The sequence below is a fragment of the Aptenodytes patagonicus genome, chromosome 1 (genome assembly GCF_965638725.1).
Source record: "Aptenodytes patagonicus chromosome 1, bAptPat1.pri.cur, whole genome shotgun sequence".
Classification (NCBI taxonomy): domain Eukaryota; kingdom Metazoa; phylum Chordata; class Aves; order Sphenisciformes; family Spheniscidae; genus Aptenodytes; species Aptenodytes patagonicus.
The window spans coordinates 115,820,277-115,845,453 of record NC_134949.1 but is presented as its reverse complement, the minus strand read 5'-3'; the positions used below and the strand labels follow the sequence as shown (position 1 = coordinate 115,845,453).

Below are 25,177 nucleotides of genomic sequence, written 5' to 3'. Positions count from 1 at the left end.
TTGAAATGCGTAAGAACAAAATAGCTTAAAGGTATTCATGTTCTCCTGGAGAATAGTTGTCTATACAGGGCAAGACCCATTGCCAGATGTCTTCTCTACAACAAACCAGATGACAGTAATCCTCCTTACGGACAAATCTGCAACAAAGAAGGGATTTCTTGCAAACTTTACTACTGGCTACCATCTAGGTAAGCATGTGAACCCTTGTATTTAAGAGGTTATACCACTGGTCAAATACATTTGAGAAAAAGTAGAGAGTGGAAGGTGACTCTCAGCCCTTGATCAACAGAAATATGAAAAAGTTAAAGAGAAAAAGCCTAGTGGTTACCCATCTGTACTTTATGTTTTCTAGCATGAAAAGTGACATTTTTGTTGCTTTAGTGTAATTGGACCCATGTCTGTATCATCTGCAACTCTGTGTGATATTATGTGAGAAATTGACTCGGTATTCTGACCAAAAACTATTCAAATGTTAAGAGGGCAAATATGAACTATTCCCTATACAAGCCCCCCCAAAAAACATGACTTTGTGACTCATTTGAGGGTGTCATTAATGTGTGCTTGAATGCATTTGTAAAATATTTATTATCAATCACAGCCACTAGAAGAAAAAAAAGTATATGGTAACTCTGATTAATGTTTGCAATATGGTACTTGTTGCATCTTCAAAAATTTGGTCCTTAGCGTATGAAGGATCTGGGAAGAGTTAGTCTTTTAAATATTTGGACAGCAGTGTTTCTGGTCCCAGCCAGTCCCCTTCTGAAAGACTCCTGGTTTTGCTGGGGACTGCAATTAGACTTGTCACTCATATAAGTAATTCAGCAATCAGCTCTCCAAAAATGGAGCCAAATGCTAAAGTACATGGAACAGCAATATGCTTACCAGGACAAATACTTACACTAACTCTCGGCCAAATCTTGACAGAATTAATTAGAGGCTTTGTATTACTTCTGTGGAAGTCTGACAGCAGAAAAAAGAGAAAGAAAAAGCAGTATGTATTAAGAGATATATGAAGTACCATTCATTTGCATGGACAGAAAGTCAAAAAGAATCTACACTTTTTTTCTTACTTTAAATATCGTAAAAGGCAAGTGTCTCCCAGCATGTTTAGCTAGCTGCAGCTTTTTTATAGATTAACAGTAATAATAATGCTAATTTTCATAATCTTTTAAAAAATCTTAACCATTGATTTACCTTTGTAAAATCAACTCCATTTAGTCCCGTTGTGCAGGACTGAAAGGTAGGTTTATATGGACATATGACCATTTTGCTGCTTCTTGTTCTGCCTTCTCCATCACATTTGTTCAGTCCGACAAGACTATGCCTTTTTTTTTAGCTGGTTCAGCACCTTTGTTAAGCCAGCTTTGCCCATATTTTGTTGTAAAATAAAAACCAAGCATAGCAAGGCAGAGTTCTCAAAGTGTCCATTGCCAGTTTTGGTTAAATATATTAAAAAGGTTCCATTTGCAAAAGAATTATGCTTATTCATGATCTTTGCAGCCAAAGGACAGAGACTAATATCATTAGCATGCAGGCCCAAGGATAAAAGGATTGTCAGTAAATAAATTCATTTTACAACAAAAGCAGGTTTGCCTTTGTATTTTATTTTTCCATTAAATATTGAGGTTTTGAAAAGGAAGCATAATTTAAAAAGAAATACTTTTTGGCAGCATGCAATATAATAAAAAACCTGTCTAAGTGTGAACTAAGTTCTATGGAAAATCTGGCATCAGTTATGGCCACTGAATTTGTGAAAATCTGGTTCAGGCCTTTTATAAACCATATTCTTTTGCTTCCATATTGTACAACAGGCCATACTGACTGATGAATGAATAATTTTATATTAATATTAAAAATTCAGAAGCAAAGCAATTATCTAGACTTAAATAAGACTTCTAGATAATTAAATGTTTCAGTCAGTAAGTCCAGGAAGGTAAAATAAATAAACAATTTTTCAATAGAATTTAAGTTTATGACTGTATATTTCCTGTAAATATATAAAAAGGTGCCATTAAAAATACACTTTGGCCATAGAAAGAATTATAACTTTATATTTACTCTCTATCTGATCTGCTTTTGTGACATAACTGATGCTGAAGTAGCTTAATCCTACTTTTGTGAATGCTTTCCTCATTCATTTCTGTTACTTTTGTCTCTTCCACCTTTCCTCCCAGACAGGTTTCAAAAAGAGACTCTTGTCTTTCAATGCCTCTTTACTTGTATGTTTGACTTGACATACTTTAAGGTCTCTAAACTTTTGTGAAAGTGCTGAACGTCTGGAACCTGAAATCGTTAGTCACTTTTGACGGTATTTGATCAGGGTTTGACTTTTCTCATCCCTCCAAAGTTTGTTACATGTAACAGAAGAACAGTAGTAACTGAGCAATGCTAAGTATAGCAGAAACTACAAGGTATAATACCACAGATTTTATTCTTAATTAGCTGCTTTGGTGGATGAAAAGCTGGACATGAGCTAGCAATGTGTGCTCGCAGCCCAGAAGGCCAACTGTATCCTGGGCTGCATCCAAAGGAGCGTGGCCAGCAGGTCGAGGGAGGTGATTCTGCCCCTCTGCTCTGCTCTGGTGAGACCCCACCTGGAGTACTGTGTCCAGCTCTGCAGCCCTCAGCATAAGAAAGACACGGACCTGTTGGAGCGGGTCCAGAGGAGGGCCATGAAAAAATGATCGGGGGGATGGAACACCTCTCCTATGAAGAAAGGCTGAGAGAGTTGGGCTTGTTCAGCCTGGAGAGGAGAGGGCTCAGGGGAGACCTTATTGTGGCCTTTCAGTACTTAAAGGGGGCTTATAAGAAAGATAGGGACAAACTTTTTAGCGGGGCCTGTTGCAACAGGACAAGGGGTAATCGTTTTAAACTAAAAGAGGGTAGATTTGGACTAGATACAAGGAAGAAATTTTTTACGCTGAGGGTGGTGAAACACTGGCACAGGTTGCCCAGAGAGGTGGTGGATGCCCCATCCCTGGAAACATTCAGGGTCAGGCTGGACGGGGCTCTGAGCAACCTGATGTAGTTGAAGATGTCCCTGCTTATTGCAGGGGGGTTGGACTAGATGACCTTTAAAGGTCCCTTCCAACCCAAACTATTTTATGATTCTATGATTCTATTTATCTGAAATTAATCTTTATTTTGAAAAATAGATGGATAGGAAAGGAAAAAGGAAATCAAGTTTCTGTGTACTATCCACTCAATTTTTCTTTCAGGTGAACTGTATGATCTCCAGTGAACATCAACTTTCCTCATAATTACGGATTAATTCTCCTTTCCTGTTTTCCTTCAGGAGCTTGTGCAATCGACGAGCATCAGTGTGGTAGTGGGGATTGTATACCATTGCATAACCTTTGTGACAACCTACCTCAGTGTGAAGATGGCTCTGATGAAGCAAAGTGCAGTAAGGTTTCCTTCATACAAAGAGAAGGAATGCATGCATATGTGGTAGGAATTACCTAGGAAAATAGCCACATAACCTCAGCTAGCGTAAACTACTGCAGCTGCATACACAGCAGTATCATGTTGAGTTTGTTAGGGCCAAAAAAACAAAGTCACTTTTCTGAGATAGTGTATGTAAGCTGGTGAAGATCTCTGGAAAAGGTAGGAAGTTCTTCTGTGCTTAAAACTGTGGCTGCTTATAATGGCCTAAAAATTAAATGAAACCTCATCACCTGCTTTCCTTCTGTATCCATTTTGTATTCCCAAATTCTGTCAGTTTTGCTGTAATTAATTTGAGTTTCACAGCAGTATAAATTCTGCAGTGTAGGGTAGAGAATAAGAGTCTTCTTGATGGAAGTTCCCAGATAGTCTTATGGGTGTAAAGCCAAACTGCAGCACGTGGCACGCTCCAGCCTGCCTGGACTCCATCTTGTGGGGGCATTGCCACAGGGTGAAGGGATGGCACAGCTGCAAAAGCAGCATCCATTGCTCATAGTGGATGTGCACGTTCCTACAACAAGGAGACCAACAGCTGCTATTGCTTAGTCCTCTGGTAAAATGGTTCTTTCCAAAATGTAGGTGTACAGTATATGGCTTCATTTCACATAACGTGGAAATAGCATTCTCTAAACAATAATTTAAATGTAAAACTGATGTGAAAATCATGTTGGGCCTAGCACAGAAATTAAATTGCTGTTTCTGACAAAGTGCTGTTCTGACAACCTATTATGGAGCACTAATGGAAGAGTTAAAAGCAGGCTTTTAAGCTCAGTACAACATCATCTTCCTTTGTTTTAAAGAGGACTGCTGGGGATCAGATACATCCTTGGATGTGTGCTGACAGTTCTCATAGATGTCAACGTCTTTTACATGCATGTGTATGCATATATATATTCATATATATGGCATATATAAATATATATACATATATATGTATGTCTGAAGGCATGGATTCACTCTGCGTTAGCGCAGTTAGCTATTTTGTTGCAAACATATTCTTCCTTTAAAATGCCTAGAATAAGATTCACTTCAGCTTCTTCTTAAGCAAAGAGGACTTGAATGTTTTTTTCCAGCCATTGCTAAAGAAGATCTGAATAAGGTAACCATCACCTACATTAACATGATGTACATTTTCCCAAAGATTTATTTTGCCCTAGATTGTCTATTACTTCATAATAAATTACCTCACATTAAAGGACTGGGAAAATTGTTTCCAAAAACCCATTTAATCCAAACATTGGCTAAATCAATCTAAGCCTTAAAATAAAACGAAAATTCAATTAGACATCCTCACATTGAGTCTTTTCAGTGTCCAAAAGTCTTGCTCATTTTCCTGAAACCAATTTAAATTTCTTATCAGAAGTGGCAATTTGAACTAGACAAACTGTCATTTTCAAATACTCCAACTTCTGAAACTTTCCAGGGACTACAAAGAAAAGGCATAGGATACCTTTCCTTTGCAGAATTCTAAAATATATGACATTTGAATTAAGCAGTTGTTGAGCGCTCAATGACTCTCTTAGTCCTTACCAACAATGTATTTGGAGAACATGGATCTGATGAGGAGAAAGGAAAAGGAATTATAGTTCAAGTAGAAGAGAGGAGAGGTGTCAAAAGTAATGTGGAGAAATCTCACATTGCAAACAATTCTGAGACTTTTCAAGACTGCTCAAAAATTTCTCATGACTAAGGTTTACCATTAATTAATCACTGTATATTACTTCTTTCATTCATGCACTCTGGGTGTCAAAGAGGCATTCCTAAAAATCTAACTTTTTTTTTTTTTACTATAATGGGTACACTTTACTTTTTTGTGGAAATATTTTGGTGGAAAAAGGTTTTCTGGACAACTAAGATTTTTTTTTTAAAATTATTTTGGCAACCAGTAAATTTCAAGTGCATTGTATGTTTTTCCCTACTTCATGCTGGCAATAACTGTCATCTGCCTGAAATGCAGATGTAGCTCCTGAGACATATATCGGATATATTGACCTTCTTAAACCTCATGGTCCAACTTCCTTAGTCACTATGCCAATAGCATAAGATTTTTCACCAAATACTTAATGAGTTTTTGAATCTTTGTTCTGAGTATTTTGTTTTGGGAAAAGTTTTGATAGAAAGATTGGTTTTCAGGGAGCTTTTATTATTTGTGTGTGTGTGTTTTAACTAAAGCTGCAATGAAAACAGTGAAAATTCTCATAGCAATTGGAACTGGAAAATACAATTTTTCTGTCAGCTCTGGTTTTAACTTTATTTCCAATCAGTGTTACTGAGCATCAGGTAGCTAAAGCTTCACACAGTATCTGGAAGTTACATAATGCTGGCTAAGAAAAAACATCGGTTAGAGTTGATGGAAAAGGTACTGTTTATTGTCTATTTGTGAGACATTTGCAAAATACAGTGTATGAAACTCTCCTGTGGCAGAAATATAGAAGGAGATAACAATAACATTACCTTCCTGTGGGAACACAACATCCTGGAGATGCTGGGTTTATTACCACTGTAATGTATTTTAACGTTTTTTTGTTCTTTGCTGGCAATAATAAATCTGTTTATATGACATTTCTGTTTGCTTAGGGTGGGGGGGAGGGTGGTCTACCACCTATCTAAAATGCTTCTGTCCATTTTGGTCTACAGTGAGATTGCTTAATGGTTCTTTAAGCACCGAAGGTCTGGTACAGGCCAGAATTGGGAAGACGTGGCACCTGGCATGTGCAGATGATTGGAATGAACAGATTTCAGACAGTATTTGCCAGCGGCTGGGGTTAGGGTGAGTGAAAAATATTCATTGTCCTTGTAACTTGTTTGCAGGTTTGTTGAGTCTGTATATTGATGTTTTCCTCATCGTTTTACTGGTGTCTTTACCATCCAAAAAAAGGGAAAATGTATTTTTCTGCGGCAAGTGAAGTGCTTGGTGTGCCAAGAAATTTGTAAGTGTTGCAAATCCTTTTTTGATGGCATTCATTACAGGATTGATGATTCTGAATATGGCAGATTAGGCATGAGGATACATATTGGAGAACATTGGGAGACTGATGTGGTGGTATTAGTCTTTTATCACTTTATGTCATCATTTACGTCTTCACTTTTATGAGGATGGCTCAAGGATAAAGCTGGAGCAAACAGCAGCCTTGGCTGTTCTGCTATCATAGTAATGTTCGTTTCAAGTAAATTCAAGATAATCACTTGGGTATTCTGCTATTGGGCTCCCAATACATTTCATACCTATCATTAGACCTGAGGTGTTGGGAGAGGAAACTATTTCTCTTGAGGTATACTTAGAGGGGGGAGGGAGGAGGGAAGTATATGACTGAAAAAATAGATTTGGCTTCAGTCACTGTTCAGCAGAATTTCCAGGGAAAAGGTGGGGAGGGTTGAGTGCAGAAGTAATATATGGTAAAATATATGGCCTAAGTTCTGGCCTTACTTACACTGTATGCAGCTTCACTGCCATCCACTGAATAATAAATAGCTTTCCTACAGTGCTGAGGTTTTTAGGGAATGTCACTCATCCAAGCAATAATCAAATTAAATTCTAAGCTTGCAATTCATAATGTTGGTCTCTGACCAAAGTAGGATGCCTGCAAATGCCCTTCTGATAAATTAATTATAGAAATCACAGTTAGGAGGACTTAGAAAAATATCAAAGTGTTATTTGAAAATACTTTTAATCATTGGATGAATGTGTGCTGGTTTGGGTTTTTTTACTTTTTTTCCTTTGGGTAGGTACTGCATTTACGTAAATATCAGATACCTGCATGCACAAATCCTGATTGTAATTTATGTATGTGGTTATCTCATTTACGCATGCATATAAGAACATACAAACTACGACTAAATGTTCTTCTAGTCAAATACCTTGTCCTTTACAGTGGCCAGTAGCCTTCTCTCTCTGACTCTTTCTCTCCCTCCCTCACCTCCTTTCCCTCTATAACTTCTGGACACTAGGCATTTTGTGGACTATTGGTTTAATTTACATTTTTATATTTGATATGCTTCAGTGAACTTCGTGTTCCATGGTACTTTCTATAACCTTTTAAAAATTACTTAGGTTTTTGTCTCCATAACATTCTGTGGCAATACATTTCAGTTTGTCTCTATAAACTAGTCAGATATACTTGCTAAAAAAATTCCTATTAAGTTTCCTAGTTACTTCTTTTTAATTCTATTTCTCAGTTTATTACATATTCCCATTGTCAAGAAAAAGGATTTTTAAACCTAAGTTGCATGACATTTTCATATCCTGGGTGCTATTGCTGTTACTGATCCTACAGAATAGGATAAAATTCTCACATATACACATATATAGAATTCCTGTAGGCATCACACTATTTCTGCCTTCCATGAATCCCCCTGTAGCAGCATATTTGTTAATAAGTGGCACCATATTTGTTACTAAATGGATGTTTGTAATAACAGGTCTTGAGTAGGCTATAGCTCATGCTCCTATGCAGAATAATTACCTAGAATCATGCTTTATTAGAGAAAGAGGCTAAGGTTCATCTAGGACAATTTACTTTTGTTAATTGCTTATACATTTGCTAGTCTCATTTACTGTTTAATATATGAAAAGGACTGAAATGATAGGAGTCCTGTAGCATATCCTAATTATTTATGTAGCTGGGCTAGAAAGTGCAATGTTCCACGCAGATTCTAATAAATCACACATGTGAATCCTTTTGCCTCCATTTTTCCAATATGTGACTGTTGCATTTGTGATACGTGCCAAAGAGGAAGCAAATCTGGAGGCATGCCTATGTGTTCATCCACAAAATATAGCTTAGGCAAATCATTTAGAAATATTCTTTATAAGTCTGGAGTGCAAGGTGCACAAATTGATGCTCTTGAGAAACCTGAACAAGATCTTCTGCTCAGCTTGCACTTGTAACTGTATGCATCTGACAACACTGTTAAAATCTGAGTATTGTTAGCATCGCTTTTCCTTGAACCAACAAAATCATACATTGAGCTTTTCACCATTCTACTGGTCTGGTATGAAACATGCTTGTTTCTCTGGGACCAGAGCCAGCTGGGTCTTTACTGAATTGTACCCAGGAATGGGGGTAGACCTTGCAATTTTGCCATACCCAGAAGTCCAACAAGGACTGAGAGTTTAGGACTTGCTCCCAACCCTGCAGTCTATTTTCTTCATGAACTCACAAAATTCTTGAGAAGGAAATGAGTTCATTGGAATACAATGTCTTGTTTGAGATTTCCAGGTCAATTAGGTTTTCATCCTCCCCACTTACGAATGGTCAGTAGCAGCTACATGCCTAGCTCCTTGAGACACCTCAGAAAATCCTGTCTTTGACTGTCAGACCCAGTGTGCTGAGAATGTAACATACGGCCTGAAAGGGGTGGAAATGAACCCCCAAAATTTATGCACAAAAAGTTTTTATTCAGATGGATAAATTAGGATAATAAACAGATAGCATGATCTTACACTGCGGTAGAGCCAATGAGAGTCATGTGCTGGATGTAAGAAAGAACCTGGTTCTCAGTGTGTTCAGGCTGAGTTTGCAGCACTGAGGACCAAAATCCGGACAGTCCTAATAATTTGGCGATAGACTTAATTTCATGTGAGTTGTCACCAAGCAATAATGTGCACGTTGACCTGAAAGCCACAGGAGGAGTCTCAATGATTTTTTTGGATTTGTAGATCCACAGCTTCACTTAGGATCAGACACTGCTAGTAAGCTTGGCTTAAACCCATTGCTTAAGAAGCTTCATTTCAAATCCAGAAAGTATAGAGAGGTTACTTTTATTTATCATTTACAGATTTTAATATAAAAAATTGTGTGCACACAAGCATTTAGAAAACAGCAGCTCTTCATATGAATCCACAGGCAAACAAAGCTTTTTTATGCCAAAGAAAGTGTTCGCTATTTGTAATTTGCTACTATTCTTGTTTGTTTTCCTAACTGTCAGAAAATCAGCGGATGAAACAGAAACACTGCCCTGTGTCTCAAACACAAATTAAGCAAACTGCAAACATCCCACAGCCTGAGAACTAAACAATGAATTACAGAATGTGTGAACTTATTTTCTTCAAATAAGAAATGTGCTGGGTTTTTTTAAACAGGGAAAAGAATTGTAGCTATCAGACAATTGCACTTCTATCCTTATTCTGAATATTTTTTTCAGCATGGTACTACATCATCTGAATATTTCCCAGCATTTGCTACTGCTTATTGTTACTGAGCACATCTGAGACAGAGTTAGAGACTGAAATCATAGTGATTCATAGAGTATTTAGGTACATGAGGACCAATAATATCTGAGGAATTTACTGCACAGATATGTCTCTACATCTGTGTGTAAGAAACTTCTAAGACTATTCTCTAAGTTTTCTCTAAGTTTCGCCCAGCGAGCATATTGAATGGAATGAGGGTTACTTAACACCTAGGTTAGCCTCTTAAAGGCCATTTTTGTCACAACCTGCAAGATTTCTAAAAGATCATTTTCATGAACAGAAATTAAAGAGCTGTGACATTGCGTTTCTGGACCTGCAGAACAAACTATATTCTTGTTACTAAATTGAATATTTCCAGGAAAAGTGTATGCTTTCTTATACTTACAGAAATGCTTGACCCTCATCATTTACCACTAAGTTAATTAAAAGAGTAGCAGATTGATTTTTGCGGTCACTCATAAAGCTTAGAGATTCCCAGTTGTGTGTCCTTCAGCGCACTAAAAAACCAAATGAAATTATCAAAGGTTTTCTCAAAAAAAGGCTTAGATGTTATTTCAAAAAGCTGGGGAAGCTTAATAAAGCCCCTGTGGTTACAGAGAAGCTCAGAGAAGTTCCAAACTGTAATCCAGAAATTTCAGCATTTATTAAAAAAAGAAGCAGAAGAGTGGGAAACAGTTTGCTCAGTCTTCGCTGAAAAGGACCAAGAAAGGTGCTGAGGTGAGATGAGAGAGCTTCACAAGTATTATGAGGTTGGTGGAAGCTTTGACTTGGAAGGTTTATAGCGTTTGCCCTATTACAGGGTCTGTTACAGTAATCTAGTAAAACACACATGCATTCAATTGAGGTTTCCTGGTATAATGTGCCATGGAAAATGTAAGCCAGTAATATTCATAAACGTACATACGCTAAGCTTTTCCTGGGAGCATGTTCATTTTTTACATTGGTGAAAGCTCCTGCTCACTAACTTTCTCAAGAAACAACTTAGTGACTTTTACACACATTTGCACTTACCGTAGCTCAGTGATCAGACTAGTCTCAGCGAACTTCCTCATTGTAGAATTTGACTCTACCTACCTGGGTTGGCACTTTACTACTCTCCCAGACCGTCTAAAAGGTCAAGCCAGGGGTCTGGGGGAATCTCTGAAGTACGTATTAGTATACTAGTGTTTTATATTGAAAAAAGTCTGTACGCTAGGCTGTACATATATCTAGAGACAGAATTAAGCGGGCTTTGTCATTTCCAGGTTGAGAAATGCTGCAGTAATGACTTTTTCAGTAGGGTGGGTCATACAGCTCTCCCAGTGGCACAGCAGGGCTATTGAACACCTCCTTTCTCCTATGCCTAGTCTTACCCTCCATACACAGCAGATTTGCAGGCCAATTCTAGACTTCATGCTTCCCAGGACAATGAGATTTACTGCACTTGAAGAGAAGAGATGGTACTTCCTTGATACACAGGTGCTCCCTGCGTATTAAGCCTGCACAAATGGTTTTCTTCTTGCTCCTGAGATATGTGTATGGCTAAAGGGTCAGATGGGAGTAGGCTGTCGCCCCCCAAAAAATTTATGTAGTCTGACCACAGCTATCTTTTTTCCCCATGCTTCCTCAAGAGAAAGCAAATATGTTTCTTGGGTGTATGTTCCAAGCTGGTCATATGCAGTATCAGAAAGTATATGATGCAGAATGGGCTATACAGTAAATCTGGATATGGGTTGTAAACACCAAAACAACTTACCTCACCAATAGTACACAGAATTCTTGGTGTTCAAAAGGCCATCATTACAAAAAAAGTGAGTCGAGGAGTACACCCCACTTCAGAGGAACTATCCTCTTCAATAGCAAACATGACACCCTTGACTTAATCCATAAACAGTTATTTTGATTTCAACAGATCTACGAGGTGAAACTTAACTTCTAAGGAAGGTAGCATTTATTCCATTAGATTCTTCATGATATAAAATATAGTTTCATTTCTTCTCTAGGCACAGAAGTATAGCATCAATGTAATTACCCCCCCTCAAAAAAGCAAAACTGATATTCCAAGGTTCAGCTGCTACTACTATTCCATTTTGCATACTAAGTTTTAGCTCCATATATTTAAGAATTGGTACTGCAAACCCTTCATTGTGGCACAGAAAAGCAGAAGTTGATAATTTACTGCTATTAAAATAATTAATTTCTGTCTCTTTCGATATTATTGTAGCATTAGAAATCTTAGAATAAGATGTGAGAGTGAAAGTACGTGAATCGCATTTTAATCCATGTGAGTTTCAAGCCTCGAAAATCTCCTGATAGTCATTATTTCAGGAAAAAAAATGATGCAGTTTATTCCACCAGCATAATCATTTCCCAAACATTCCTCCACTGGTGGAACAGGATAAATATCTAAAAATATGCATGTGTGTCTTTTCCTTCCAGTGATGCAAATATGTCATCAACTGTATTATTCACTGAGGATGGCCCGTTTGTCAACATCACCAAAGCAGCTAACCACAGCCTAATATTTACAAAAAGGTGGGTAGAGTGAGGTTTCTTCCTCATACAAAGGATAACTTAAAGTATGGTGGTGATGATTTATACACTAATTTCTAGCTCAAGTTTATCTGAGAGGTAACATGATTCTGTATAAGGTCTGGACAATAAACATATCTAGGTTTTATTCTCTGTCTGTTGCTGAATCCTGTGTAACATTGGGCAACTCACTCTTCCCCCTTCCATTCTTGTCCACCTATTGTAAATTTAAAAGGAGAGAGATGCTTGTTACTTTTTTAGCTAACATTCAGTACAATCTTAAGAGAAGTCTTTATACATTTACTGTGGAAACAATAAATACTGCTATTTCACAAAACTATCTAGAAAACTCTAAATTATGAATATGGAATATAGTAGAAGACTTAAAATGAAGTCTAAATAACAGCTGAAGTGATTCTGAAGGGTCCTACAAACTGGTAGAGTTTCTTGTAGATTAAACAAAAATGTAGCGTTAGCCCAGGATTATATTCTCAGGAAATTCTGGGATTTAGAGTACTCCTCCAAAAGGAGAAAGGCTTGCCATCATCAAATAGAAAAAAATATATAATGACTTCAATTACTGTCTTTCTGCTTATAAGAGGGCTTATTATACACATTTTCCTGGAATCCTACCAAAAGCACTGAGGCAGAAAATTACTGTCTAATTGCTAAAATGCTGAAACCATGTTGAGGATGGCAAGAGTCCATGTTCTTTCAGGTTTCCTTTATAAACATACCACATAGTAACAAAGCAGGAGAGAATTCTTAACTTGCTATGCTGTATTTTATCTACAGTTTAAAAAAAAAAAATAAAAAGATACATTTTATGTTCTAATTATATTCTGTTAATCCCAAACATTTATCATTTTCACTGGTGGTGAAAGTATCTTAAACTAATGGAGTATCATTGCAAGCTATTTTTCTTTTTTTCTTGAGTGGATGCAGCACTGTCACGTTGCCAGCAATGCAAACCAGCATTGCCACAAGAGATCTTAAACAGCAGTAATGATTTAAAGATGTCTTCTGTTAGTATCTATTAAACACTAAAAAGTGATTAATGAAGGAGGAAATGGAATAAGTTCATTCATCTTAGTTGTATTTCTGTTGCAGAAATAGATATCTTCTACCATGTTTCATCTGGGCAGCTGATAGGAATCATTTTACAGGGTGACACCATTACAGATTCGCACACTTTTTTCGTATATATAATGAATGATAGAAAGATCACACAGATTTGATAATTAAAAAAACCAAATTCATTAACTGGTAATCAAATTATAAAATGTATTTCTCACATCATCTTTGGTCTTTATTCAAGTGTGACTACCATTGAAGCAAAGGAGGGCACATACAATAGGACTTGAAAGCTGTGGTGGCAGAGACAGCAAAACTGTTCTCTGATGCCCTTAGGTAACATATTTCTTGGCAGCATAGCTTTGTAACAGGGCAAAATCCTGCCTTGAAGATATATGTGAGCAGATTCCACAGGCACAATTGCTTTTGCCAGTCCTAAGTGAAGATCATACTCACAGATGTCCCAACTACTCCAGATTTCTGCCCGGCATGCTGCTTCATAGACGACACTCAGACAGGCACATAGGATGGGTATTCAGCACATGCAATGCCTCTGTTGCCTTTTGGACTCTCTTGTGCTGACCCAGAGGCAGCTGAGGACTGGTGAATTGAAGTGCAGGCAAGGAAGTTGTTTTCATACTATGAGATAGCTTCAGAAAGAAGAAAAAGCAGAGGTCCATGAAGTAGTTTCTACTAAAGCAATCCGTAGGTACTGGTGGTGGGACAAAGACCCTTGTTACATGCGACTCCCTGCTTCAATGTAAAAAAAAAAAGGACAAATGTGACATGTTGGATGTTAGTTTGGCTAGTTTATGCATCTACCTTGGAGAAAGCGTAGGACCAGATAAGGGAGCTAATATACAGTACCACTGACCACCCTTTTAAAGCCTATGGAGGGAGCTTGGTCAAGAATATTTAGTTGCTATGAAGTTTATGCAGAAGATGATATCGGTTTCCTGTGGGTTTATGCATTTCTGGTTGTCCTCCTTAATGTTTGTCTTACTACCAAGGGATACCCTTATGAAGTCAATACAGATTTGAATACAAATTACAGAATTTGGTTTCCACTTTTTGAATTACAGCTTCAAAGTTATGCATCTATGTTGAAGTGGAAAATGGCTATGTGAGACTATTCAGGGCTGGAAGCATATCTCATTCTTACCCCCTCTGTAGGGAAGATTTCACTGGGGAGGTGGAGGTGGTTACATTCCCACTTGCCCTTCTTGCACCACTGTGCCATTCCGAAAATGCTGGGTCACGTCATGCATTATTTCCCTCACAACAGATACCAAATTTTAGAGCAAACATAGGGAGGGATACATAGTACCATATCACATTTAAAGTATCCTTCCCTTTTTCTATTTAAAAATGATGTGGAAATGCATACTGTAAACTAGCCACTGGCAGACATTTTTTTTCCCTCTGATACATTTCTGTGTGTATCAGATTTAAATTGCTAGCACACACACTGTCCCAAGTGTTCAGATTCATTACAAGCTATGAAGATAATCGTAAAACCTCTGGGTATCAGAAATGCTTGAGTAGTTTTGATCTGTGGTCTTGTGCCCTTCAGACTCTGGCTTTATATCTCTGCTAAATAATTTCTAACCCTGTATATGCAGCTATATATTTTACAGTGCATTATAATCTTAGTAAAAAGATACAGTGATATCAAACTAACCTCTCAAATTCTTTGGTCACACTGATCTCTAGTGGTAAGGTGTTGAAAACATCTCAAAAGGTAGAAAAAATACTATGCGCAGTTACAATTTTATTGAGAATCTGTCACAGGCAGATGACTCATTTCCCTAAAACACAAGGGGAGACTACTTTTATTTCCATACCATACACCAATGAAGTGTCCATTGAAGAGGAATACGTACATTTAATATTATATATAATACAATGTTGTATATTTATAATTAAAATATAATTAAAATGTAGGACAAAATATTGTATTTAACAGTTTGATACTGATAAACTAATGTACTTAGTATATATATGCTTATATACATTTTTTATATATGTATGTGTGTATGTATGTATATTTGACAGTCATTTAGTGTTACCTGGTGTGCAGATACTTGTGATTTAATTGCACTTTCATTCTAGAGAACACTGTTTGAACAACCTGGTGGTTCATCTGCAATGTAACATTAAACGTAAGTACACATACCCTGGGAATATTTCACACAGAAATCAAATTGTTCAGTCCATAAAGCCTAATGTTTATAGTTTGAATTGAAAGGTTAGGGAATGGACTATAAAAACTATACTCATAATGATATAAACACAGGAAAATTTACGGTCTTCACTTGTTTTCAGAGTTAAGTATACACTAGGGATGGGTCTATACTGAAAACACATATATAAAAAAATCCAGAAGTTGTGAGGAAAGAACACATCTAAATCCAAGTTATAAAGTTGCATCTTGATTTCAGCTATAAAACACCAAATTTTTTTCCACAGTAATAGTATTTTTGAATAGCAGTTCAGACACTACAAAGCCTATTTTTCCAAGAATATTAGCTAGTCTAATAAAATATGCTATATCCCCCTAAAAATCTACAATTTGTTTTGTTTTGGTTTGGGTTTTTTTAGCTTGTGGAAAACACCTGGTGACTCAGAACAATGGAACAAGGATTGTAGGTGGAAGTGATGCCAGAAGAGAGGCTTGGCCTTGGATAGTTTCACTCCATTTTAATTCCAGACCTGTTTGTGGAGCTTCCCTTGTCAGTGATGAATGGCTGGTGACAGCAGCACACTGTGTATATGGGTAATGTTCATTGCACTCAGAAGCCAACACATTCTGATACTCCCACAACATGCAAGTATCCAAGTGGTGGATAGTTGTCAGTAAAGCTGGGTTGAAGTATGACCTGAGCCATTGATCAGTCCTGCATAGAGCAAAACACACTTTCAAAGGCTCATACTGAAATCACTGGGGAGTGGCACTTTTTAGAGCGTTTCTAGATGTTTACTTTAGAATGAAATTAATATAAATTCACAAGTGCCTCTTTCTCTCCACTGACTCCAGGGCATCCTTCCAACGAGCTGAGATGGCCATATGGCATCCATGCCATGTCTTTTCTTTTTGATTTTAATGATGATGAAACACTTGGTTTATGTGCAGGTTCACTAAGGAGGCATCAGATTATGAATAATTTGTGACACTGATATAAAAAATTAACAACTAGCTCACTGTTTAATTACTGTGTTTTGAATCACTTGTAGGCTCAGCGAAAGGCTCCTTTACTTTCTGGTAAACCCTCAGTCCTTACTTTAAAGCAGAAAATCATGGAGACTAAGCAGCATTTTCTGAACAATGAAGAATTGCACTTTAAATAGATGGTATTAATACTGAGCATTTGCACTTAACCCGTAATTATTGTGGGCCTCCATTAATTAGTTGAATCTCTGCCAGTGGTATAAAGGATGACATCATACCTCATAAAGGTAAACTCAGTGTTGCCTGTTCCTCCTGTATATTACCATAGATTGATCAAGATTTACTGTGCATCACTGGAATGAATCTTGATTTATGTGCATTGATTAGGCAATATTGGATATCCTCTAGATGATGTTATTTGTACCATTCAAAGAAGTGATGCATATTTAAATACTTTCTAGGGTTCGCTTCCATAACATCTATAATAAAAACAAGTGCTGTAGAAGACACCTAGAAATTGGAATGGCAAAAAAAGAAACATTAATCTTCAAAATGACAGTAGAGCTTTCATTACAGTAGGGTAAGGCAGTGGCGACTATGCCAATGCTGCCTCATTGCACGACAGGAGCTATATTCCACACAAAGACACACTGAAATAAAAAGGATCAAGCCCTCTTAGTTTTCACACAATAAATCCACACCTGTCATGGTATTTCCTTTTCACTTAAATCACCTTTCTATTTTCACTTAAATCTCATTTCATCATCTTGACTTTGCTGGAATTTTCCTAAGTGGGAGCTTGCAATTTCACACCTTAATTCTGAACATTTAACTTAAACGCTCCTAATTTAGAACAAGATAACCTCTTGATGTCAAACCGTAAGATCAGCAGAAACCAATTCAGTACAACAATCAGGCTGAAAACATATTTTTGAAACTGGTTGATTAAAAAATAGCAAATAATTGAGTTCTCTAACTTAAATACAGCCTCAAACCAGCATGTGTAGCTCAGCAAAAAATGCAGATTATGTCATATTTTGTCTTAGCATATCTTTTTTATTTAGATTAAAAAATTAAAGACCAATTTTCTGAGTCTATGAGCTGCAGCATTTCCAATGACACTTTAGACCTACTATTCTTTAGATATTCCATGATAATTTTCTAACTGGGACTGATATTAATTGCCTGGTGGGCAGTCAGCAGTATTCTTCACAGTCTTTAAAAAGCCATAGTAATTTAGTTAATGTATTTTCCTCCTCTGCACTACTGTGATTAATTCTTTATAAATAATGCATTGTAAGGTTAAAATACAAAATCAACCACATATTTATACGGTGTGGATGCTTAAGACAGTATTAGTATCACAAAATTATAAGCACATGTGCTACATTCTATTTATTTTGACAAAATGTGCAAATGCTATGAATTACCATGAGGTTAAAGATTCGCATTTTACCTAACATTTTTCAAAACTTCCATTAATCATTCATAATTGTGAATATTCCTTGCAACTTCTAGGAGGCAACTAAAACCATCTCAATGGAAAGCAGTTCTTGGCTTGTATGACCAATCAGATATGACACAGCCTTCAACAGTAGTTCGAAACATCGATCAAATAGTTATAAATCCTCATTACATGAAGCGTACAAAAGATAGTGATATTGCTGTCATGCACCTTCAATACAAAGTGCGATACACAGGTGAGTTGTTATTTTTCCTATAAAACAGATTTACTCTATTATGCAAAACTCTAAGTGCTATATGTGCTAAGCATATGCGGGTGATGGGGTGGCTGTACATTTTTTACAACCTAATCATTCTGTTGTCAGTCCAGTACTTCCTGGACACCTTGCCCAAAAAGTGGGTTTGAATTAATGAACATTTTCTTATGTGACTTCATAAAAACCTGAATACAGGGAAGAGGTTGAAATTGATTGCTTGTTTCTCATTCACAGATTGCATACAACCTATCTGCTTACCGGAAAAAGATCAACAGTTTTTACCGGGAATTAACTGCTCCATTGCTGGCTGGGGTAGTATTATGAACGAAGGTGGGTCATCTGCTTGGAAAACTATGACAGGCATGAAGCCATGAGGGAAAGCTCGCTCCTGATTCCACAGGGGTTGCTAAGGTCGAATAGTTTAGAGAGGTACTCCTCCATATGAAAATTTGGGAACTATCCCCCTCCACTGTTCCTCCTCTAAAGCAAAGTAATAGAGTTATAACATATTTATTAGAAAAAATATACATATGTAAGATCATTAAATTATGAAAAACCTTATGCATCCCCTTAGAAGTTATGATGACTGCTTTTCTTAGTATGAAATACGTACATTCTATTTCCAGATATTGGGTGGGGGAGGAGGAGGATTAGTCTTCCTGACAATGTGCAAATGATTTTCCCCAGAAGTCAAGCATGCTGACTGTAGTGTGAAATGACTGTTCTGTTTGTATATCACGTGCTCCAGATTTGGAGTCTTTGTGAACTAATAAACATACCATTTCACTTCCACAGTTGCTTGTACGCATTTGCTTCTACATTTTCAGAATAAAATTGCTTTTAAAATTTTGGGTAGGAATTAGTAACAGAATTTTTTATACAAACTTGAAATAGTCAGTCGAAGTTACACAATGAATAGTGAGGAAACATTGGACAATCCAAGCTCCAAAGCCCTTAATTATCCCTTAGATCTCCCCACAGTGAGTTCACAGTCATTGATTTTAGTAATCTTGATTTAATTATAACCAAATTCAGTCCCCTTACACAAATGAAAGACAGGATTCAGTTAATGAGCACCGTTTAATCAGTGACTGTGTTAGAGGGGTATAAGCCTGAACAATACAGCGGTGAGGCAGGGCTTCCTGCTGCACCGCAGCGTGCCCAGCATGCTGGAACAGGAACAAAACCATCGGTGTTCCAGGCGGGATGTACGTAGTTATTACAGCAGGTAAACATACTTTGTATTTTCATCAGGTCCCACTTCAGATATATTGCAAGAAGCAGAGGTCCCTCTCCTTTCAAATGAAAAATGCCAACGACAGATGCCAGAATATACTATTACTGAGAATATGATCTGTGCGGGATATGACATAGGAGGAGTAGATTCCTGTCAGGTAAGTACAAGCAACTCATTTCCACTGCTAGCATACACATCTAATTACTGAATAAAATGCTCCCTGATGCTCCAATCATTAAAACCAGGACAATCACTGTCCATGAATGTAATTTCTACTCACAGTATTTTGCCCATTTAATACTTTATCAGGATACAAGTTGAAAATATAAAAACCTATTTTGTATCATAATGACATAAACAACTATGGAGGGAGATAAATATGAGGACTGGAAATTTTCTGCACTAAGCTTTGAATAATTACTGCTGAGTAATTCCATGAAGGAAAGAGGGACTTGCTTAGGGAAAAGCAGAGTACAGAGAAATAAATACCAAATAGACTGAAGTCTCAGAAATGCTTCATGTAGGGAAAGAGAGAGACCAATGATGCTTTTCCCCAGAATCTGTAGACTCTGGAGTAAGTGGATGCCACAGTATTTTGGAGAGGCTGCCTTTCTGCATTGATCTCATATACTTCTTCTTGGGGATCTAGTTTTTATCCATTCCAGCTCTGCTTATGACATACTGCTTCTCTTTGAGGACGTAGTCAGAGTTGGCTGTCACATAATTTTTCTTTCAGCAATATAGAGACTATGGCATGGAGACTGGCAGGTTCTCAAGTCTGATGAGGAGCACTCTCACGTAATTGCTCTTGCCTTGCCCTCACAACCTAAGCCTTCATCAGGTGCAGTGACTTTGGCTAGTTTAGTCTAGAAGGAGGAGTATATGCAAGTCTAATTTCACTTGCCACCCCTTCAGCCTCTGTGACTTTCCATTTTCCTTTTTGCCTTCTGAACCCCATACTGAAAAAAAGCAGTGTAGCACCATAGTCTGATACAGAGTACAAGTGACCAGTGTTGTGATCAATGACCATTCAACCATGAGCAAAGACGAACAAGTGAGTCCTAATAGTGCTTCAGCCTTTAGGCTGCCGTCACAGCCTTTGAACTTTTGCGGATGCCCTAGAGTTATGGAGGCCGAGTCCTTGCAGAACTCTCCCATAAAGCTCCATTGACAGGGCGTGAGAAGACAAAAATAATACTGGTTCAACTAACTCGATAGACAAAGAAAAATAGCAATTGTTTTCTTTCTCATCAAAACAAGACACTCGTGGCTGACTCACCCGTCAGGCAGGCTGTGGGATGAATCAAATTTGGTCTCCCACACTCTATTGCAATGCTACATCTGCTAAACTATTGAGAAGGAAGTGTGAGAAAAGGACATCTCCTCTTCCGGCCATCTTGCCATCTTTTTCCCTAAATTTGAAATTGCAGAAACTCTGGGGTGACTGAAAACAGAACTGCATTTTTGCTGAATAGATTCAACTAAAAAATAATCCTACACATTTACCCAGGCTTTCTGAAAGATGAAGGGAAAGTAGAAGTAATAAGCAAAAAAAATCATTTGAAACCCAGTCCTGTATTGAAAGACTGATAAGAGCTTAAGATCACATCCTTTGAAAAAAAGGAAATGGATTATCTCAAGAATTTTTCTGCATGGAACAATTCATATTGATCTCACTTCTGGTGCCCAAGACATATAGGGATACAGTGTCTATGATTAAGGATCAACACAAACAAAATATCATAAACAGGCTCTGCTTCAGAGTTGACACTGTTGACTTTCAACTTTCGAATTTCATATTGCAGGGAGATTCAGGTGGCCCTCTGACATTTGAGGATGGTAACAAGTGGTTTTTGGTTGGTGTAACATCATTTGGCTATGAGTGTGCACTTCCCAAACGACCAGGAGTGTATGTTCGAGTCACCATGTTTGTGGACTGGATCAGAAACATCATCTATTAGATTGAAATTTTTTAATGACAGAAATAGAATTTAAAAGTAAGCTTTGAAAGTAAGCCATTGTATAATGATGTAAACCATACTGGCATCCAGGCTCACAGCTAGAGAAACTGAAAATATATTTAAATTTTGGGGAGGAAGATATTAATGAGAACTCCATTACCAATTGAGAGTAATATTTCAAAATAGGTTCTGTGGTTTTGTTAATAAATAGTTTCATCATTTTACTTTTTCTTTTATATGAGACCATGGGGAAACAGTATCTTCGAACACCAGTGCATTAAATGGATAGTGGAGGGCTTTACAAACCATAGGCAGTAAAAAAAAAAAAAGTTTGTAAACTGCAAATGCTATATTGAAAAATGGTCTAAATTATTAATTTCAGGCCAAACGTTACCTGGTTTTATGTTTTTACACTGTAATTTCCATCATGCATTTTCATTTCAATGCATAGTCAACCCTTCTCAGTAATCTCACCACATATCAAAATGAAGGTATATGTTATCTGCTTAAACTGGGCTCATGGGAGTTCTTCTGTCTTGTCTATTACAAAAAGCTCTGGAATGAGGTTTATGGATTGTGCATACAGGCTGACCATGTATCATGCTGCTTTCTAATGAATAAACTGAATGTAAGCCAAAAGTTCTCTCTCGTGTAATTCGTTTGGAATTAATAGAGTTAAATAAGGATTGAATATAGCTTTTTAGTTTTCTTTTTAGGCAAGTGTTTTGGCAATTATTCAAGCAATTATAGATAGGTGCTTGCGTACGCCCAAGCACAGACTCACAATACTGCAACTTCCTCTCATAAAAATTAATGTTTTTTAAAAACATCTGACAATAATGAGTATCAGCTATTCCTGGCGAATAAAAAGTAATAGGGTTCCTTTGATATATTTCATGCTGCTTCTGTACTGGTGACTTTCAATACTGATTTTGTGCTTTGTATAAAAACTATCACGATGGCCCATTACAGCGTTCTAAAGGGGAAACAATATGAAGAAAAAAAAGGGGGTTTTATCTTCTTGAGCTCTTTTCTAAATAGGTTTCTATTAAAATATAATTATCTACTTGTTGAAATGCCTTAAATTCAATGGTGTCTTAATGTTAGTGTAATATGATGCATTTCCTTTATTTCTGTTTTCAGCCTAGTGTAGGAATTTAATATATTTTCAATTCCAAAGTACTGCATGAACATACAAAATGCATTCTCACTTACTGTGTATGTGTATCTACACATATACACGGATGTATGATTTTTGTAAGGAACTCCCACACTTGGCACTTACAACGCTAAATGCAGATGTGAAGTGCTCAAAATACAAGGCTAGCTTACAAACACAGGTTGGCAGTCACTGATAAAAAATATCAAGTCCCAAAGAGTTTTCAGGGCTTCATAAGCATTAGAGGACTAGGTCCAGACCAAAATGTTTAGCTCTATCAATACATCTGTGACCACAAGGAACACAGACAGATGTAATTAAGCCAGAGAGGAGATAAAAGGTGTTTTAGACGCCTTCTTTCATATAAGCCACACAGTTTTTAACGTTAAAATGTTAAAGTTGCAAATCCTATCTTTCGTAGTGGACTACTGTTTCTCCTGTTACTCTCCTTCACTTGAAAACAGCCACTGAAAATAAAGTGCATTCTGCTATCAGTATAAATTGATTCGGATGGAGCAATTACATTAAAATGCTTAATTAAAATGTGACATGATTTCTGCATTATTTACCATACATCACTATTGTAAATGGTGTTTCAGTCTGTTAATGAAATACAAGAGCCAACTCAAAGCAGATCCGGTTACTAGAAAATGTGCTTCCCAGAAATACAGTAATATACTTCTATCTATGTGTACTTTTTGCTTCCCAAAATGCAAAGCATAGATGTATTTGGAGGTATACATTAATAAACCATCCCTCAGACTAAAAAATTTCCTATTGTAAACTCTGGTATAGAAACATATATGTAATATAGACTAGTATAATTAAAAATAAACATTTTATTTCAACTAATTTATGTCTAGATAGAACTAACATAACCTTAGTCGACCACATTCTAGCCTTCATTCAGCATCCATTACTTCATTTGCCTGCATATTAACCTGTGGAGAAACCAGTTGTTACCATGTTAAAACATGTGGGCAGAATGGGTTATTTTCAACTGAGTCACAGGTCCAAGATGCTTTGAAATAGGCGGTGGAAGCTTGATGCTGACTTACGCTTGCTTGCATCCAAAGAAGTTTAAAAGATTAAAGAAGGAAACAAGACCTTTCTCTCTCAGACGCTTCTTGCTTGCAAAAGGCCAAGATCACTATGGAAAAAAAGAAAAATTATATTCCCTGGGGAAAACAGGGGCGGTGGGAGTATAATGTTTTTAACATGCCAAACTGAAGCCATGCCATCCATCTGAGGACTAGCTACGGTTTACTGTTCATCCTTCAGTTCCTTGCCTCACTTACTGATGCCATTTGGAAGAGATTTAGAGAGGCAGTGAGCAGAAGGGAATGTGGTCACCGCGAGGGGACCCCATAGCTGTACGTAAAAGCCAACAAGCTTATTCAGAGTGGCTCTAGTTGATGAAATCTGTCACCCGAAATTGGAAATCATTTTCCTTTCTCCATTCTGTAGAGTTTAATGTGAATATGAAGGACAAGAGAGGGTTGGGGGGTTTTGTTGTTGTTTTTTTTAATTTTCTTTTTAAATAGCAATTCTGTTGCCACTAATGGACCATGTCACGTAAATACCTGTTGTTGTTATTCTGGAAGCCCCAGCGAAAGCCAAAGGAAATACCAGCATAAAGTCTAATTTCTAGGTATTCTCTCTGCAAGTGGGAAACACACCTATCTTTCCCCCTTTCCTCTTTTACCCTTACTCCCGTCTCCCTTTTGTGTGTGGAAATAAGGGAAATAAAGATGAAAGAATTTGTGTATGTATGGGATTTGTATGTTTTGCATGGAGTAGAATCACCTACTTAAAGGTGGAAGTCATAAGGCTCTAAGTTTGATCTGACCACCGTTTGCAGTCTTCTACATAGGGTCTTAAGATTGTTTAGATTTTACCTGGTATCTAGGAACAACATCCTAAGCGAAGGAAATACATGGAAGGAGACTATTTCCCTCCCCTAAGCAGGTGATACGATATGGAAATATTTTGTCCCAGTAATCAACAGTTCTTATTTACATAAGAATCTGAGTTCATTATAATAAAAGCATCGCATGCCGCTTTCCATTCTTCCTTCATACAGAGTTTAAGACTGGTCCATGCTGATAACTGCCCAGCAATCGCCTTCACCCTGTAAGAAAGACATCTGAAGGTATTTGCATTCTCCTAACTGCTGCATGGAAATGACTTCTGTCACTTCTGCTGCATTAATCAGAATATCGATTGCTACCCCTTTACGTGTCCTTTGGAAGCACAACGTATCAAGAAATAGTTTTATCACTCTCCCTCCTTCCCTATTTTCTTTGGGGAGTTAATCCTTCAAGACCATTAAAAAAAAGTTTTTTACTGCAACTGTTCCCAGGAAAGACGAGTCTTTTGCCCTCAGTTGAGTTAAGCAATACTTAAGTCAGGAGAAAAGCAATTCTGGTCTTGGTGATCATGCAGGATCATAGTATTTTCTCTCTATTTACAATCGCTACAAAGGAAATTGAAGTAAGGGATTGAGCAAAGAAGGAAGTTGTGGCTGACTGGAAAAACTACAGAATATTGTAAGTGGGAATAGCAATGCTTAACCTGGACTACGGAAGAAGGCTTCTTCAAAGAGGAAATAAAAACATGGCATAAGAGCAACTTTAAGATGCTTCCAAAAGTGCTTCAGCAGTAGCATTGCACAGTTAGTATTAGCGGTATTGAACTTTAATTTTTTT

The 25,177-nt window shown here is 37.2% G+C and overlaps 1 protein-coding gene across 1 annotated transcript in view; it reads left to right on the top strand.

The window, feature by feature from the left end:
- Positions 1-21,310, top strand: part of TMPRSS15 (transmembrane serine protease 15) — a 57,842-nt gene extending 36,532 nt beyond the window's left edge. The window contains exons 19-28 of the mRNA XM_076335979.1: positions 57-188; positions 3,296-3,406; positions 6,082-6,214; positions 12,056-12,151; positions 15,335-15,384; positions 15,824-15,998; positions 17,910-18,091; positions 18,347-18,442; positions 19,367-19,506; positions 21,155-21,310. Of these exons, the coding sequence (XP_076192094.1) occupies positions 57-188; positions 3,296-3,406; positions 6,082-6,214; positions 12,056-12,151; positions 15,335-15,384; positions 15,824-15,998; positions 17,910-18,091; positions 18,347-18,442; positions 19,367-19,506; positions 21,155-21,310 (1,271 nt within the window). The remainder of the gene's footprint in view (positions 1-56; positions 189-3,295; positions 3,407-6,081; positions 6,215-12,055; positions 12,152-15,334; positions 15,385-15,823; positions 15,999-17,909; positions 18,092-18,346; positions 18,443-19,366; positions 19,507-21,154) is intronic.
- Positions 21,311-25,177: the final 3,867 nt, after the last annotated feature.